Raw genomic sequence first — 19245 nt, 5'->3', positions numbered from 1 at the left:
CAGGGTAGGAGACAGGGGGAGAGACTACATCTGCTGTCCTGTCTGACAGTGACTGCAGGTCAGGGTAGGAGACAGGGGGAGAGACTCCGTCTGCCGGCCCGTCTGACAGTGACTGCAGGTCAGGGTAGGAGACAGGGAGAGAGACTACATCTGCTGTCCCGTCTGACAGTGACTGTAGGTCAGGGTAGGAGACAGGGGGAGAGACTATATCTGCTGTCCCGTCTGACAGTGACTGCAGGTCAGGGTAGGAGACAGGGGGAGAGACTACATCTGCTGTCCCGTCTGACAGTGACTGCAGGTCAGGGTAGGAGACAGGGGGAGAGACTACATCTGCTGTCCCGTCTGACAGTGACTGCAGGTCAGGGTAGGAGACAGGGGGAGAGACTACATCTGCTGACCCGTCTGACAGTGACTGTAGGTCAGGGTAGGAGACAGGGGGAGAGACTACATCTGCTGTCCCGTCTGACAGTGACTGTAGGTCAGGGTAGGAGACAGGGGGAGAGACTACATCTGCTGACCCGTCTGACAGTGACTGCAGGTCAGGGTAGGAGACAGGGGGAGAGACTACATCTGCTGTCCCGTCTGACAGTGACTGCAGGTCAGGGTAGGAGACAGGGGGAGAGACTACATCTGCTGTCCCGTCTGACAGTGACTGCAGGTCAGGGTAGGAGACAGGGGGAGAGACTACATCTGCTGACCCGTCTGACAGTGACTGCAGGTCAGGGTAGGAGACAGGGGGAGAGACTACATCTGCTGACCCGTCTGACAGTGACTGTAGGTCAGGGTAGGAGACAGGGGGAGAGACTACATCTGCTGTCCCGTCTGACAGTGACTGCAGGTCAGGGTAGGAGACAGGGGGAGAGACTACATCTGCTGACCCGTCTGACAGTGACTGTAGGTCAGGGTAGGAGACAGGGGGAGAGACTACATCTGCTGTCCCGTCTGACAGTGACTGCAGGTCAGGGTAGGAGACAGGGGGAGAGACTACATCTGCTGTCCCGTCTGACAGTGACTGCAGGTCAGGGTAGGAGACAGGGGGAGAGACTACATCTGCCGTCCCGTCTGACAGTGACTGTAGGTCAGGGTAGGAGACAGGGGGAGAGACTACATCTGCTGTCCCGTCTGACAGTGACTGTAGGTCAGGGTAGGAGACAGGGGGAGAGACTACATCTGCTGACCCGTCTGACAGTGACTGCAGGTCAGGGTAGGAGACAGGGGGAGAGACTACATCTGCTGTCCCGTCTGACAGTGACTGTAGGTCAGGGTAGGAGACAAGGGGAGAGACTACATCTGCTGACCCTGTTGGTATCAGCCCCAGGGTACTGAAGGCCTGTACGATCCTGTTCTCTGGGATTTTGCAGCACCATTACAATCTGAGACTGAGACAGGAAAAGATACCGGTGCTGGGGAAGACTTCCTCTTTGGTTCCTTTACCCAATACGGTGACTCCATCTGGACATAATGACAGCAGACCAATTGCCCTCATGTGATGAAGGTGATGCAGAGGCAGGTCCAGACTTACCTTGGACCCTCTACAGTTTCCCTACCAACCTGATGAGGGAGCGGATGATACCATCATCTCCCTGTTGCAGCGAGCTCACTCCCACCGGGATGATGCTGGTGGCATTGTGAGAGTCACTGTTTTTGATTTCTTTAATGCCTTCAATACAATCCAGCCACGTTGTCTGAGCAAGGATGGGCGTAGTCAAATTCACTATCTCCTGGATTACTCCCTTCATGACTGATAGACCCCAGTTTGTACCGCTGGGTGGTTCTGTGCCTGAGGTGGAGGTGAGTGACACTGGAGCCCCACAAGGGACTGTCCTGTCTCCGTTTCTGTTCACACTGAACACCTCAGACTTTCAGTACAACTCTGAGTCTGGCCACCTAAAGATGTTCTCTGATGGCTCTGCCGTAGTTGGGTGCATCAGAGATGGACAGGACTCGGGGTACAGAGGGCTGGTTTAACAGGACTGTGCGATAGTGAGGGAAGAATCAACTGCTCCTGAACGAGGTCAAAACCAGGGAAATGGTGATAGATTTTACGAGGAAGAGGACTGTGATGAGTCCTGTATACATTCTGGGAGAAAAAGTTGCGATGGTGAAGGAGGACAAATACCTGGGTGTTCGCCTCGGCAAGAGATGTCCAACTGGAAAACCAACACCAAGACTGTTTAAAAGAAGGGGATGAGCAGACTCTATTTTCTAAGGAAGCCGAGATCCTTGAACACGTGAGGCAGGATGTCGCAGATCTTTTACCAGTCTGTTGTAGCGAGTGCAGTCTTCTTCGCTGCTTTACGTTGGGAAAGACTAAATAAACTCATCAGAAAGGTTGGATCCATCCTTGGCCACAACCCGGACTCTTTCGAGTGAGTGGATGTCACTGATCAAACTGTTATCGATTATGGACAATCCGGAACATCCTCTCCATGACCTACTGAATCGGCAGCAAAGCCCCCGACCCCTTTTCAACAAACTCACTCAGCTCCGCCCTCACAAGGATCGTAACAAAAATCTTCTGCGACAGGTGAACACACATCATAGTTCAATAGTTTCTGTATTGTTGTTTCATACATTATTATTGCACACTGATACAGTGTTATTGTGTATATTATTATTCTGTAGTTTATTTTCAGTAAAGTCTGCCCGCTGCTTGCTGTGCTTTTAGATGTTGCTGCTGAAACGAATGAATTTCCCACTCGGAATCAATAGAGTATTTATTATTATTATTATTATTATTATTCTCCAGCCCTTTATCTCTCAACAATCAACTTCCCAGCTCTTTACTTCACTCCTCCCCCTCTCCCGGTTTACCCTATCACCTCACCTGCCCCACATTCTGACTCCCTCCCTTCCTTTCCAGTGCTGAAGAAGGGTCTGGGTCTGAAAGGCCGACTGTTCACTTCTCTCCATAGTTGCCGTCTGTCTCCCTGACTTTCCCCCAGCATTTTCCGTCTGTTGTTTTGGATTTCGGCATCTGCAGATTTCCTTCTGTTTGCTCACACGCGCATGCGCAGAGGTATGAGGTAATCCCAAATATCGCGCATGCGCTCAGCAGACGAGAGGCTCACAAAGACCGGCCGCAGGTAGGAGGGGTCTCCGGTGGGGAATTAATCAGCGGCGTCTGAAACGTGATTGACGGGCTATTACTGTGAGCTCCTGGCGCACTGGTCCTGCACCCCAGGACAGCCCCGGTCCGTTCCCTCTTTCTCAGCCCCACGATCCGTACCCAGTGCCGCCAGGCTTTCGGCTGATGAGCGGTGGGCCGCCGCCGTTTCTGCGGCGCATGCGCACCGCTCTGTTGTTCGGTGGCTGACAGACAGGTTTCTGGGTCGTGGGGACTTCTGGGTAAAGAGGCAGCCATGGATGACACTACCAAGCATTGTTCCCGTGCAGTCGAAGGAAATGGGAGCGAATGTACCTCCCAAACACTGCCGTGTTTCAGCTATGTAAATCCAAGGATTTGTAAGTCGGAACAAAAATATAGTTCCCAGTTAATCTCTGTTGAAGAGTTCACCTTCCAGTCAGTGAAAATGTCAATTTGAGCTGTATGGAAATAAAACCTTCCGTCAGATTTAGTTCTCTCTGAGTAAATAACGATATGAAACACCTTTGCCTCGATGACAAGTGACTTGTGGCTTTTACATCACAGAAGTGACGCAGTCCAATGTGAATCGCCACTGCCTTCCACTTTATATTCATTGGCATTGCCATCGATGGGTTCATCACTGTCAATCGGCTGGTGGGAGGGTATCTGAGTAATTGGTAAATCTCCAGGATCATACATGTAGAAACAAGTGCTCTTTGTAGTCTTGTGGAACATGACCAGAACTTGAAATAATACCAAAGGACAGAGGCATATTGAGCCAAGTCTTAGGTTGATTGAAGTCAGAAATAGCGCATTCTCACACAGACGGGAATACAGTCAGAGAATTTGATGGTCAGTCAGAATGTCTGATCCGTGCCTTGTTCGAAGATGATTGTATATAGAAACATAGAAATCTACAATATATTACAGGCCCTTCGGCCCACAGTGTTGTGCCGTCCATGTAACCTATTCTAGACATTTTTCTGCTTCGGATTTCCCAACCGCATTGCACTCTGTTTTCCTGAGCTCCATGTACATATCTAACAGTCTCTCAAAAGACTCCATGGTATCTGCCTCTACCATCATCGCTGGCAGTGCATTCCATGCACCTACTACTCTCTGTGTGAAAAACCTACCTCTGACATCCCCTTTGACCCTACTTCCAAGCACCTTAAAACTATGCCCCTCGTGTTTGCCATTTCAGCCCTAGGAAAAAAGTCTCTGGCTATCCACACGATCAATGCCTTTCATCATCTTATACACATCTGTCAGGTCACCTTTCATCCTCCGTCGCTCCAAAGTTCACTCAACCTATTCTCATAAGGCATGTTCTCCATTCCATGTAACATCCTTGTAAATCTCCTCTGCAGTCTTTCTGTAGTATCCACATCCTTCCTGTAATGGAGTAACTGAACACAAGACGCTAAGTGGGTTTAAAGAAGGTCTTATATAGCTGTAACATTACCTCACCAATCTTGAACTCAGTTCCATGGTTGATGAAGGCCTTCTTAACAACATTGTCAATCAGCGCTGCAGCTTTGAGTGTAAAATTGACATGGACCACAAGATCTCGCTGACCCTCCACATTGCCAATAGTCCCAACATAATGTTGTATTCTGTCTTCAAATTTGATGTACCGAAATAAACCACAGCACACTTATCTGGGTTGAACTCCATCTGCCAGTTCTGCATCCTATCTGCGTCCTGCTGTAACCTCTGGAGAACTGTCCACACTCTTCACAACACCCTCAACTTTTGTGTCATCAGCACCCTTCTACTTCCTCATCAAGATCATTTATAAACATCACAAAGAGAAGGAGTTTCAGAACTCATCCCTGCAGAACACCACTGGTCACCGTCCTCCATGCAGTATACAAACCATCTACAACCACCTTTGGCTTCTGTGGGCAAGCCAATTCTGGATCCACAGAGGAAGGTCTACTTGGATCCTTGCCTCATTACTTTCTGAATGAGCCTCACATGAGGAATCTTATCAAAAGTCTCACTGAAAGCCATGTATACTACATCCAATGCTCTACCTTCATCAGTGTGTTTTGTTACATCCTCAAAGAACTCAATCAGGTTCGTAAGGCATGATCTGCCCTAGACAGAGCCATGCTGACTATCCCACATCAGATTATGCTTCTACAAATGCTCATAAATCCTGCCTCTCAGGAGCTTCTCCAACAACTTGCCCTGCACTGAAGTAAGAACCACTGGTCTGTAATTTTCTGGCTGATCTCTACTCCCTTTTTTGAAAAGGGAAAAATGTCTTCGAACCCTCTATTACTTTTCCTCTCCCTATTGATATGCAAAGATCATCGCCAGAGGCTCAGCAATTTCCTCCCTCACTTCCCACAGTATCCTGGGGTATATCTCAAGTTGAGTACCCCCAACTTGTGTTGAAATTGGTAAAATTGTGATGCCAGAGCTCACATTCAGAGGAAATCATACAGAAACATGTAAAATTATGGAAGGAATAGATAAGATAAAGGCAGGAAAGTTGTTTCCACTGGTAGATGAGACGAGAACTAGAGGACATTGCCTCAAAATTCGGGTAAATTGGGATGGAGATGAGGAGGAACTGCTTTTCCCAGAGAGTGGTGGATCTGTGGATTTCTCTGCCCAATGAGGGAGTGGAGGCTTCCTCAGTAAATATATTTAAGACAAGATTGGATAGATTTTTGCATAGTTGGGGAATTAAGGGTTATGGGGAGAAGGCAGTCGGTGGAGATGAGTCCATGGCCAGATCAGCCATGATCTTATTCAATGGCAGATCAGGCTCTAAGGGCCAGATGGCCAACTCCTGCTCCTATTTCTTTTGTTCTGATGTTCTCACCACAGACTAAAACCTCTCCTGAAATATTGTCCTTCACCAATTGATGTCTTTTGCAAATATTTTTACAGGTTTGAAATTGCAGAGCACTTGTGTACGGGAATCTTAAACACAACAAAACATCAGTTTTTCTGTCTCTGTCTGGATATTTAAGGAGTAACCAAATATTTTCTTTGCAACGCCAACACATCTGTTGTCGATCCTTGGAGATGAAGAAGTATCTCATCCCAGCTGGTAAATGTATTCTGTCTCTGAAATAAAGTTTTCTGTTTTAACTCTGTGTAATTCACTGGAACCAGGAGCTGAGAACACACCAGGATTTGTTCACTGGAGATCAGTTCTCAACTGCACTGATTGTACAAGGCATTCAAACGTCTGACTTTCTGAATTGCCAGAGAATTGATCATAGTGAGATATCATTCTCCTTCTCTCAGTGTGGGAAGAGATTCACTCACAGGCTACCCGCAGACACGCCAGTGAGTTCACAGTGGGGAGAGGCCATTCACCCACTCTGTGTGAGGGAGGGGAACCGCTCAGTCATCCAGTAATGAAGATACATCAGCAAGTTCACACCATAGTGAGATGCTCCACCTGTTCTGACTGTGGGAAGCCATTCTGTTATTGATGCTAAAGGTATATCAGAAAATTCACCAGTGAGAGGAAATTGACCTGCTCGGACGGTGGGAAGACATTCACACACTCAACCACAACACAGTGACACCAGTGAGTTCACACTGGGGAGAAGCCATTCACCTGCTCTGAATGTGGGAAAGGGTTCAGTCAGTCATCTCAACTGAATGAACACCAGCGAGTTCACACTGAAAAGATGCCGTTCACCTGCTCAGACTGTGGGAAGGGCTTCACTCACTCCTCCAAACTACAGAGACACCAGCGAGTTCACACTGGGGAGAAGCCATTCACCTGCTCAGACTGTGGGAAGGGATTCGCTCAATTGTCCAACCTACAGACCCACCAGCGAGTTCACACTGGGGAGAAGCCATTCACCTGCTCAGACTGTGGGAGAGGATTCATTCAGTCAAATCACCTGCTACAACATCAGTTAGTTCACACTGGGGAGAGACCATTCACTTGTTCAGACTGTGGGAAGAGATTCCTTCAGTCATCTGACCTACTGACACACCAGCGAGTTCACACTGGGGAGAGGCCATTCACCTGCTCTAAATGTGGAAAGGTATTTGCTCGGTCATCTGTACTGAAGGAGCATCAGCGAGTTCACACTGGGGAGAAGCCGTTCACTTGCTCTGAATGTGGAAAGGTATTTGCTCGGTCATCTCAGCTCTTGAGACACCAGCAAATCCACTCTGGGGTGAAACCATTCCTCTGCTCAGAATGTGGGAAGGGATTCACCGATGCAGCTCAGCTGAAAGATCATCAGTTTGTTCACACTGTGGAGAGGCCATTCACCTGCTCAGACTGTGGGAAAGGATTCACTCGCCGTTCTCGACTACTGACACACCAGTTAGATCACACTGGGGAGAAACCATTCATCTGCTCAGAATGTGGGAAGAGATTCACCCATTCCGCTCAACTGAAGGAACATCAGCGACTTCACACTGGGGAATGGCCATTCACCTGCTCTGAATGTGGGAAGGGATTCGCTTGGTCATCTCGACTGAAGGTGCATCAGCGAGTTCACACTGGGGAGAAACCTTTCAGCTGCTCTGAATGTGGGAAGGGATTCACTCAGTCATCCAAACTTGTGAGCCACTACCAAATTCACACTGGGGAGAAACCGTTCACCTGATCAGATTGTGGGAAGGAATTCACTCCGTCATCTGAGTTTAAAATACATCAGCGAATTCACATGGGGGGATGCCATTCTCCTGTTCTGAATGTGGGAATGGATTCACTCAGTCAACTCAATTAAGACTGTAAGATATAGGATCAGAAGTCGGCCATTCGGCCTTTCGAGGCTGCTCCGCCATTTAGTCATGGGCTGATCCAATTCTCCAGTCATCCCCACTCCCCTGCCTTCTCCCCATACCCTTTGATCCCCTGGCTAATCAAGAACCTATCTCTCTCTGTCTTAAATGCACCCAATGACTTGGCCTCCACAATTGCATGTGGCAACAAATTCCACAAATTTACCACCCGCTGACTAAAGTAAGTTCTCCTCATCTCTTTTCGAAATGGTTGTCCTTCGATCCTGAAGTTGTGCTCTCTTGTCCTAGACTCACCTACCATGGGAAATAACTTTCGCATATCTAATCTGTTCAGAGCTTTTAAAATTCAGAATGTTTCAATGAGATTCCCCTCCCGACCCTCCCCCCCATTCCCCTGAACTCCAGGGAATACAGCCCAAGAGAAGCCAGATGCTTCTCGTATGTGTAACGCGCTGTAAGGTTTCACTGCTAATGTAATGGCTTCTTTGTAATGTTCACTGCTGAAGTAACGGTTTCTCTGTAGCAGCAATGTTCGTGTTATGGCTGGCGATAACAGGACTGTGGGATGCATGTCAGCCAATCAGGATTTTGTTGCTCTGTCTCGTGAATCTGGGAGCAGTGGATTTTGCCAGAGACAGAGATGGAGAGAGAAGACGCGAATGGAGAGATTTGCTGGACTGCCGGACAGGGTGGACTCGGAGCGAGGGTCCAAAGGGCAGTGACGATCGGAGGAGGCCGATGGGGACCGATCGGCCTATCAGTGAGCTCCAATTTTGCGCACAGACTGTTTAATAAGATTGGGCCCTTTTTTCAATTTTGTTTCTCTACTAACCATACAGTCAAAGTAAGAGTTATAAAGCTTAATTGTTTAATCGCAAAGTGTGTTCTGTTTGTTATTTCTGGGCACTGATTTGTAACAGGTCACACATCGAGCAGTATCCACCCAAACGAGATTTCTTCAGTTTGGCCGGGCAGGGGGTTATCACCCCCTAGATTAAGCCGCTAGGCAAAGCGAGAATTACAATTGTGGGGGCTACGTTCGGGATTGATTCTGTTGGATGCTGTGTAATTACCCTGAGAAATGAACCCGTGGGGCAGATATTTGTGCTCCGGATGAATTGTTAATTCCACTGTTAAGTTCTGTTGAAGTTGCGATTGTGAGCGGAGCCATGGTAAAATGGCGGATACAGCTTTTGTCTTCATGCAGACCAGCGCGGAGGTAGCTGGCGGCGGAGATTTCAAAAACAGGGTTCTATCATTTCTGAGGAGTGAGGGGAAAGAGTGGTCGGAGTTGGAAGGTCTAATTAGTCCACGTCCCCTGGTGAAGAGTGAGAATTCTGAGGTTGTATCCGCCCTTACTTCTCTGGCGAATAAATGGAAAATTCAGATTCCAAGTCCCAGCTATGGCAGGCTCCACCTATTCTCTGGAATAACACTCACACCTAAAGGAGAGGAGGAGTATGAGACGTGGGCGGAACGGAGCTCTCAGTTGTTAGATGAGTGGCAGTGCTCGGATGATGAAAAGCGACAGTGATTGGTTGAAAGTTTGAATGGGCGGGCCGTTGACGAGAGAGCTGTCAGGTTACATTATCCCGTAGCGACAGCTGTCAATTATCAACAAGCACTGGGCAATGATTTTGATCCGACTGGAAGCCCAGTGGAGCTCCTGGTGGGGTTTCAAAACATGCATCAGGAGAAGGGGGAGAAGCTCGCTGCCTTTATTTTGCGGCTACAGAGGCAGCTAAATTGCTTACGGCGCAGAGAAGTCATTCAGGGTACTGAGGTGGATCAGTTAAGAATGGACCAGATAGCCAGGGGTGCCCTGTCCCATGATCTGATTGTGTGGGGTCTCTGACAGTCTCGCAAGACGCGCCCCCTCCATCTTTTGTTGAGCTGATCAGAGAGTTACGGGAAGAGGAGAACGCGGCGGGAGCGTGGGAGGACTCAGTCAGCAGGGTATAGTCCTCGGTAGTGTCCCCTGCGGTGAAGTGACCACAGATAGCCTACCCCGCGGAGCAGTAGAAGAGATTCTGGCAGAGTTGAGAACGGAGATACGTCGGTTGTTATCAGCGGGTGTGACCCCCACCCCACCATATGATGGAGCTGATGGTGGGGTGCAGATCCCGCAAGGGGATGAACAATGCGGAGGGCTGCTGGCAGCAGGTGTCACGCCAGAAGGGGAATGAGCCCCCGGGTACCTCGCGGGGAGAGTCGTTGGGAAAACCTAGAGGGGACCCAGTGAGGGAATGGCCTGGTATCTCTGGGGGAACACGTTCCCAGCAATGTACCAAGGAATTCCCGAAAGCAAAAGACCCTATTCCTGAAGGCTTAGTGGGACCACACTCCAGTGTGTCGCTATTGATAGAGGGTACCTTCGCTAAAGCCATACTCGACACGGGTCGCAGGTCACGTTACTGTACCATTCGTTTTACAACCGGTATCTGAAGCATTTACCCTTGACATCATTCAGTGCACTGGAGATTTGGGGTCTCAGTGCTGGTGATTATCCATACGACGGTTATTTGTCAGTGAAACTGGAGTTCTCGGAGGCCGATGTGGGAGTGTCTGAGGGTCTTGATACAGTGGTGCTGGTTTCCCAGTTGAGAAGAGCTGCGTTTCAATTCTGGTGGGGACCAACATCCCTCTGGTGAGGAGGCTCATGGGGGCCTGTAAGGAGAAGGCGAGGGAGAGATCTTTGGGGACCCTGTCCGTGCACCCAGTGTTTCAAGGTGATTTTGAGGAAGTGCGTGGCAGCATTGGGCTGGATACCAAATTTAAACGAGGGACCGTGTGGTTCACCCAGTCGAAGCCAATGGTGATACGGCCCGGGGAGGTAGCGAGTGTGATGGAGACCCACCATATTTCCTGGAGGGCCTGAGGGCGAACCCCTCTTAGTGGACGCTCTGGAGAACCACAAGGGGGTGTTGGGATTTCCGGCTGGGGTGCTGGTGAGGCCCGAATTGCAGAAGCCCTCGGTTGTACAGGCGGGCAGGATGGCAGTGATCGTCAGGAACACTACGAAGAGGGAGGTCACCTTCAAGCGGGGGATGCCCCTGGCGCATTTGTTCCCGGTGACGGTAATGTTTAGCGCCCCCGTGAGGCACTCCGGGGAAAACTATTGGAAAAGCGGGGAAAGTTGACCGCTGAGTCATTCAACTTCGGGGACTCCCCGGTGCCGTCGGGTTGGAAAAGGAGGCTGGCAGAGGAGATGTTGAGATTGGAAGGTGTATTTTCCATTGGCGAGTTTGATGTTGGTTGTTCCAAGAGCACTCGTCACACTACCCGGGTGACCGAGGACACCCCGTTTAGAGAGAGATCACGGCGACTAGCCCCTGCAGACGTGGAAGACATGCGGCAGCATTTGTGTAAGTTGAAGGAGGCTGGGATCATCACTGAGTCCCAAAGCCCCTATGCGTCCCCAATAGTAGTGGCCCGGAAGAAGAATGGGAAGGTACACATGTGTGTGGACTATAAGACTCTGAACAGGCGCACCGTCCCTGACCAGTATGCCGTCCCGAGGCTCGAAGACGCGCTGGCCTGTCTGAGTGGTGCGAAGTGGTTTAATGTGCTGGATTTGAGGAGTGGATAGTACCAGATCCCCATGAGTGAGGCCGACAAATAGAAGACGACACTTATATGTCCCTTGGGATTCTTGCAGTTTGAAAGGATGCCCCAGGGCATATCGGGAGCCCCTACGAACTTCCAGCGGATCATGGAGAAGACGGTTGGGTATATGAACTTGCCTGAGGTGTTCATGTATTTGGATGACCTCACAGTATTTGGATCCACCTTGGAAGAATATGAAGCGAGGCTACTGAAGGTGCTCGGCTGCCTGAAAGCTGCAGGGTTAAAACTTTCCCTGTCTGTTATCTAAGTCGGACACATAATCTCACAAATGGAGTAGCTGCAGACCCGGCTAAGATAGAAGCGGTGACCACCTGGCCAAGCCCCAGACTGTGAGCGCCCTGCGCTCGTTCCTGGGGTTCTGTGGTTATTATCGGAGATTCTTGACGGGCCACGCCAAAGTGAGTCACCCCTTGAATCAGCTTCTGTGTGGTTACCCTCCCCTGGGAAAGAAAGGGAGGGGGAGAAAGGACAGGAGGGTGGAGAATATCTAAACCCGTCAGAGACTTTTGGACCGAGGTGGATGATTTCAGCCTGAAGTACCGGCTGGGGAGCCGAACATTGATGCGGATGCTTTGTCCCGACAGGTGCATGAGGGACTGGACAGGGTCGAGGAGTGGGAGAGGTTCCCGCCCCTGGGGTGACGGCCATGTGACAGTTTGCCATCACCGTGAAGGCAGAGGAAAAGGAGCGGCAGGATCGAGCAGCGGATCAATGGGTGCTTTGTCCCGACAGGTGCATGAGGGACTGGACAGGGTCGAGGAGTGGGAGAGCGTTCCCGCCCCTGGGGTGATGGCCATGTGACAGTTTGCCATCACCGTGAAGGCAGAGGAAAAGGAGCGGCAGGATCGAGCAGTGGATCAATGGAGGGCTTCCGATGACGCCATAGCCCAGGTTTACTGTAACCTGACTGCTGCCGGAATTGAGTTCTGGGGAAGTGGCAGCTGCTCAGCGGGATGACCCGGGCATTGGCACTAGTTGGTCTGCGGTAGAAAATTGAGACATCGCTCGGACAGAGAAGAGGAAACACACTTCGGTGCCTCCATTACTGAAAGAGTGGCCTCGATTGGAGTTGAAGAGCCAGATCTTATACCGGGTCACGTCATGACCGGTCCGACCCCGGCGTTGCCAGCTGGTTCTGCCCGAGAAGTATCGGAGGATTGCTTTGAAGTCACTTCATGATGAGTCTGAACATTTGGGGGTGAAGAAGACCTATGGATTGCTCAGCGACCGGTTTTACTGTCCTCGAATGAAGTCGGAGGTTGAAGAATACTGCAAGTCGTGCATTCGTTGCATACGCCGGAAGACACTGCCTACGCGGGCAGCTCCTTTGTCCCACTTACAGAGTGCAGGGCCCCTGGACCTGGTGTGTGTGGATCTCCTGTCCATAGAACCCGATGCCAGCAACACGGCGAATGTCTTAGTCATCACTGACCACTACACCAGATATGCTCAGGCTTTTCCTACCAAGGACCAGAGGGCGACTACGGTGGCAAAAGTGTTATGGGAGAAGTATTTCGTTCATTATGGCCTTCCCAGGCGGATACATAGTGACCAGGGACGGGACTTCGAGAGCAGACTCATCTATGAGTTACTGGGCATGCTTGGAGTTGAGAAATCGAGGACGCGCCCTATCACGCGCAGGGCGATCCCCAGCCTGAGGGGTTTAATAAGACCTTGCTAGACGTACTCGGGACCATGGAGATCAGGGAGAGCTGGTGGAGTCAACATATTTAGATCTGGTTCACTGTTACAACTGTACACGAAATGAAGCTACTGGGTACTCGCCATATTATCTGTTGTTTGAGCGCGAGGCGAGTTTGCCCATTGACCCTTGTTTTGGTACTGATGAGGGTGACTTACCACCGAAGCCTTATCTGAAGTATTTGTGTGATATGAGGAGTGAGCTCAAAAGCGCTTATGAATTGGCTGGGGTCGCGGCCGCCAAGCAGAATCGAGGAAATAAGAGGAGGTATGATCAGAAAGTGAGGTTCTCCCAACTCCTGCCGGGAGACCGAGTCCTCAAAAGGAATTTGGGGCTACCAGGAAAGTACAAGTTAGCTGACCGCTGGGCGGCCACACCCTATGTGGTGGAGAGTCAGATGCCAAACCTACCGGTTTTCCGGGTGAGACCAGAGGAGGGGAAGGGGCCTGTCAAGATTCTCCATCGGAACCACCTGCTGCCCCTGGGACAAGAGGTGCAGGTAGACACAGAGCCCGACTTGGAGCCTACACCTAGTAAGAGGACTCTGCGAAAACGCAGGGCGACTGCATGGCCCACAGCGGGAAAGGCTGGGCCGGGCCGCGCACATGAGAGGGAAGCTGAATCGGAGGATGATGATCTGGATGTGAGGTACATGCTGCCTTTCGCTAACTCCCCATTGATTGAGGAAGAAAGCCCTGGCCCTTTTCCCACTGAGTCAGGTGAGGTGGAGGGGGTGGGTGAGTTGTGGGCAGCCTGGTTTACAGCAGGTCATTGAAGGAGAGAAAGCGGGGCCTGGACACGGGGCAGAGGGCTCCGGGTTGCGGGGGTGGGGGCATTAGTGATGGATCGGGGGAGGACTCGGCAAGCAGACACGAAGTATCACCAGCAGCGTCTGAGTCTGAAGATTTAGGTGAGGAGGTACGGATGTTTCAGAGAATTAGTAAACCACCGGATAGGTTGACCTATGTAGCGCCTGGGGAACAGTGCGTGACCTCTGCTGTTGTGGCGAGCTATCTCACTGACTTTGCATCTGAATTGGACTTTGTGTTTGTAGGAGGGGTTGGCGAACTATCTCAACGTCATGAGGACATGACTAAATTTGGTGGGGGGTGGAGTGTAACGCGCTGTAAGGGTTCACTGCTATGTAATGTTTCTTTTTGCAATGTTCACTGCTGAAGGAATGGTTTCTCTGTAGCAGCAATGTTTTGGTTATGGGCGGAGATAACCAGACTGTTGATGCATGTTAGCAAATCAGGATTTTGTTGCCCTGTCTTGTGATTCTGGAAGTAGTTGCTTTTGCGGGCTTTTTCGAGAAGGAGAGAGAGAGATGAAGAGAGAAGACGAGAACGGAGAAATGTGGTAGATCGCCGGAAGGGGTCGTCTCCGAGCGGGGGCCCAAAGGAGGAGATCGATGGAGGAAGAAGAACAACTGAACTGCGTGAGCTCCAACTTCGTGTGCACATGACTGTTCAATGAGATTGGTGCCTTATTTTTTATTTAATATATTTTTTCTCTACTGACCATGTAGTCAAAGTAATAGTTACAAAGCTTAATCGATTAACCGCATATTATGTACTGTTTGTTATTTCGGGATACTGATTTATAACAGGGGACACATCACGCAGCATCCACCCAAACAAGATTTATTAAGTTTGGCAGGGCTGGGGGATTATCACCCCCTGATTAATCCTGGAAGAAGCGCGTGTTACAATACATTTTCCTTCCATTTATAAAATAGTTAACCCTTTCATTTCTTCTTCTATGCACTTCCTGACACTGTGCACCATCTGCCAATTTTTCCCCACACTCCTAAAATACTGATTCTGTCCGCCATTCCGTTTGCCCCCATTACTAATTCTCGTTTACCCACGGCCGGAAATTCACCGTCTCCTCCCTTTAACACGTTAAGTAGCTGAAGAAACTTTTGGTGTCCTCTTTTATATGACTGTCTAGCTTAAATTCGTATTCCATCTTTACGTTCTTAATGACTTTTTAGTTGACTTCTTTTGGTTTTCATAAGCTTCCAAATTGTCTAACTTCCCACAATTTTTTTACTCAATTATATCGCCTCTCTTAGGCATTGACATTCCTGCAAAATTATTCTTCTTTTGTGATGTATTTATCCCGAGCCTTCAGAATTGCTTCCGGAAATTCCAGCCTTTGCTGCTCTGCCGTTGTCCCTGCCAGTGTTCTTTTCCGATTAATTCTGACCAATTGTAATTGTCTCTGTGATTACCGTCACTCTGCTGTAATACCAGCACATCTGATTTTCGCTTCTCCTTCTCAAACCTCAGGGTGAACTCAGAAACATTCTGCTCATTTGCCCCTAAAGGTGGTTTTGCTTTCAAGTTTCCAGTCAGTTTCGCTTCATTGCCCCACACCCAGTGCAGGAGAGCAGATCCTCCAGTGGGTTCAAACGTCAGCTGCCTTGAAAAGCGATCGCGAAGGCACTCTGGAAATTCCCCGACCTGGAATCCAGGATTAAACTGATTTTTCCCATCTACATGCACATTTAAATCCCCCATGACCATTCTACCATTTCCCTTTCGGTAAACATTCACTATTTCCCGTTGTAATTTGTAGGTCACATCCTTACTGCGGTTGCATGGTCTGTAAAGGGTCTTTTCACCTTGTAGTTCCTCAGCTCTTTCCACAATGAGTCAACACCTTCCGCCCCTATATCACCTCTTTCTAATGATTTTATTTTGTTTGTTTGTTTGTTTGTTTTTTTTAACAAACAGAGCTACGCCACCACCTCTGCCTTCCAGCCTGTTTATTCCATACTATATGTATCCTTGGATACTAATCTCCCAGCTACAATCTGCTTTCAGCTACTGGCGTCAGTCATTCCCAGTAGCAGAGGCGGTCATTAAGATGGGGCGGCTTTTCAACAATTAAAAAAAAAACAGTGTTTATCCATACCCCGCCCTATATTTTCACGTTAGCCCGTTATTCATGTGAAAGTTGGAGACTAGAGAACTGGCAGTGGATTAGCCACCCAGTATCACACCAGCCCTACAGTTGTCTGGGGACGTCAGACTGTGAGGTACTGAGCAGGAAAGGGAATAGATAGACATATCCACAGACCAAATGCTGGGCGGCATTCTGGAGCACTACATTGATTGGCATATGGCGGGACACCGAGTTTATGAGTCGCCATGACGGTGTTTTACTCCCTCACGTCCACGCCCCCTCCCTCCACCACACAGACTACCCGAATGTCCCGGAGCTGCCGGTAGCGGGGAAAACCCGCCCGGAAATAACACCGTGGCCATCAGGCGGTGAATGAGAGGAACCGGAGCCCGGGCTCAACACACAGCGGCCCGCACTGGCTAGTGCTCAGGACGCGGCTTTATTCATGAACTGAAGCACCGAGGTGACCGGGTATTTCACCGCGCCGATCAGCTGCTCCCTGAATTTCGACTGAGTCACCGTGTAAATAAATGTATTCGTGCAGCAGCTGAAATTCCTCAGCAAAACTCCGACATAGTGAAAGATCCATTCGGAATCACTGAAATCAGATCCTTTTCCTGAGAGCTGATAATATATGACATTTAAAACGTATGCCATCCACAGGAGGATGAAGCTGCCGGAGAGGGTGAAGAGTAAAACCACAGACCTCCTCCTGCTCTCCATCTCCGGGTCACTGCGGTTCTCCCCCTTGCTCTGACCCTTCAGCCCCTTACGGACCCGACTGGCCACTAAAATGTGTCTGACTGTCAGAGCGTTGAGCAGCAGGATCCCAGCGAAAGGGAGGAACGGAGTTAAAACTGTATCGAGCCAGTCATATCCCATCCATCCAGGGTCAGTGAAATAATTGTTTATGGTTCTACAAAACCATGGTACATTGTCGATGATCACGCTGTGTTCAAACGTGAAGTATCGGGGAATGTTTTTCAGACAGAACAGTACGCCGGTTGTTGTCAGAACCACAGCCGCAGTTTTCCCGGTGCAATATTTTGTTTTCAGCTTCTGACAGCAAATGGCGACAAACCGATCAAAGGTGAAAGTGACCGTGAACCAGACAGAGCAGTCTGTGGCTGTGTACGTCAGTACATCGATAACACTGCAGACAGGGGTTATGTCCAGGAAATTCCACGGGAAGTAATACCAATTGATTCGAGACAAAATGACCTCGGTGACAATGGTCAGTAGATCGGCCGCTGCCATGGCCACCAGGTAGCGAGTGGTGCAGGTAGAGAGGCCGCACTTTCCCCGGGACAGGATCACAATCGCCACTAAATTCACTGGAGAGAGAGAGAGAGAGAGAGAGAGAGGCGTGGGGGTGGGGGAGAACCGACACTAGCATTACTGAACACATTCTCCAGGAATTAAAGTGGGATCGGACTTCAGCTAAAGATCAAGCGTGTCAGAGTCTGTGAACGGCTGCTAATCTAACATCGGACACGGGTCACACTGTCTCTAGCCTGCCTTTTTCAGTATGAAGATACGACGATGTGTGGACAATCGTCGACGATAAAAAGTAAGCTGTATGAACAACAACGATCGGTGCTGATCCCGATTCCAGTCACTGACGGAGCCGGTTTCACTGATTTAACCGTGACTGACCAGGCCTCCCGAAGCTCAGCGTCTGATTGGACCGAGAAGGGACACAGAGGGGAGCAACGCACGCGAAATACTGGCGGGACCCAAAAAAAAAACTCTCGTTTCGGGGCGAGACCTGTCTTCAGGTCGATACAGCGCTCAATTTACGACGGGTCTCAGGAGGAAATCAGGAACAACTTGGTAACCAGAGACTGAATGGCTTCGTTAATGGATTAATTCTCCAGCACAGTTCAATTCGATAACACGCGGCAGCAGATGCATGGGCACTGGTTCAGGAGATCTGTGCCAGACTCCACCGGGAAACGTGAAACACTGGACCAGGGGTTCTGTCTGAATAATAACTCAGTACAAGTGAACTTCACAATGTAAACCCATCCCAGTCACCCCTTCACGGGGACCCTCCGTTCCCCAGCTGTGGGACAACTCTGGACAAGGTCCCATTAAAAGCCTCCCAGTTACACCGTCCAGGAGAGCTGCCCGCCCCGGTACTGGGACAAATCTGGACAAGATAATATTAAAGGCAAAAACAAAGTTCAGGTCGATCCCCTGAGTTAGAGGAGAGACCGGGGATTCGTTCATCTTGTCATTAAATATGAAATAATCAGGATGTTGAATTGACAGGATAAATATCTTTGACGGATATCTATGCAAAGATCATCAAGTTGGAAGCTTGCCGATTGATCATAAACAGGTTCACACCGGTTAATACACGGAAATACCAAACATAAACTGCTCTGCTCACTCACCAGGAACTCCAGTGACGGCAATGAACAGGTACAATATTTTCTGCACACTGTAGTACCGTTTCAACATTGCCGACATTTCCCCTGTGCAGCAATTTGTCCCCCTGTGCTACAGGCGGTCTATTGGAATGAAATGTTGAATCACCACATGCCTCGGGTTTATAAATACTATCTAGCGACTCCACAGGGACAGATTTCAACATATTTTATAATAAAACTGCTTAAATTATTGAGAAACCTGTTACATTAGACAGGTGCCATCCCCGCGGTGACAGGTTGTGATTAATTTAGTGAATTAATTTTTAGATCAGCCGTGTGAGTTAGTTTGTCCCAGTAACGGTATCAGTACATTCGAGGTGTCTTTTCAATAACATTTGCTTCCACTTCAGGGAAATCATTTATCAAATACAGAATATTGAAATAAAGTCTGTAAAATTGCATTGAATCGCCTACTGTTACCATTTTCATCAATGGTATAAACACTTGCTGTAGTTGGTGTTTTTGTGGACACGACCTAGAGGGTCCTTTGTAAGCTGTCTGTGTGTGGCGACATGAATAAACACTTTCCGATCCATGAAACATTCCAACTACTTCAGTGACTTAGTCACAGTCAGAACATTTGGGGCCTCGTCCCGAAACAACCCCTGACCCTACCGCATGGCCATAAAACTCAACAGTCCAGTGGTGGTGGGGTGAGAATGTCTTAATCATATCTCCCCACATATGTCAAAGAACATGGCGAAGACCTGGAAAGGTAGATGAAACTTCCGTTATGTGTC

General features: G+C 49.3%; 2 protein-coding genes across 2 annotated transcripts; one reads left to right on the top strand and one right to left on the bottom strand.

Annotated features, from left to right (window-relative positions):
- The first annotated feature begins 6727 nt into the window (after positions 1 to 6727).
- LOC134340942 (gastrula zinc finger protein XlCGF57.1-like) lies at positions 6728 to 8193 on the top strand. The gene has a single exon (XM_063038541.1). It carries the CDS (start codon positions 6751 to 6753, stop codon positions 7687 to 7689), a length of 939 nt encoding a protein of 312 aa, XP_062894611.1. The 5' UTR covers positions 6728 to 6750; the 3' UTR covers positions 7690 to 8193.
- An 8303-nt stretch (positions 8194 to 16496) lies between these two features.
- Positions 16497 to 18687, bottom strand: LOC134340894 (probable G-protein coupled receptor 139). The gene is made up of 2 exons (XM_063038469.1): positions 18470 to 18687; positions 16497 to 17404 (listed from the first exon to the last, which is right to left on the bottom strand). The coding sequence occupies exons 1-2, from the start codon at positions 18543 to 18545 to the stop codon at positions 16497 to 16499; spliced, it is 984 nt and encodes a 327-aa protein (XP_062894539.1). The 5' UTR covers positions 18546 to 18687.
- Between the last annotated feature and the right edge of the window lie 558 nt (positions 18688 to 19245).

The sequence above is a fragment of the Mobula hypostoma genome, chromosome X2 (genome assembly GCF_963921235.1).
Source record: "Mobula hypostoma chromosome X2, sMobHyp1.1, whole genome shotgun sequence".
Taxonomy (NCBI): domain Eukaryota; kingdom Metazoa; phylum Chordata; class Chondrichthyes; order Myliobatiformes; family Myliobatidae; genus Mobula; species Mobula hypostoma.
Note: the sequence above shows the minus strand (reverse complement) of the source record. Positions and strands in the feature narration are given on the sequence as shown.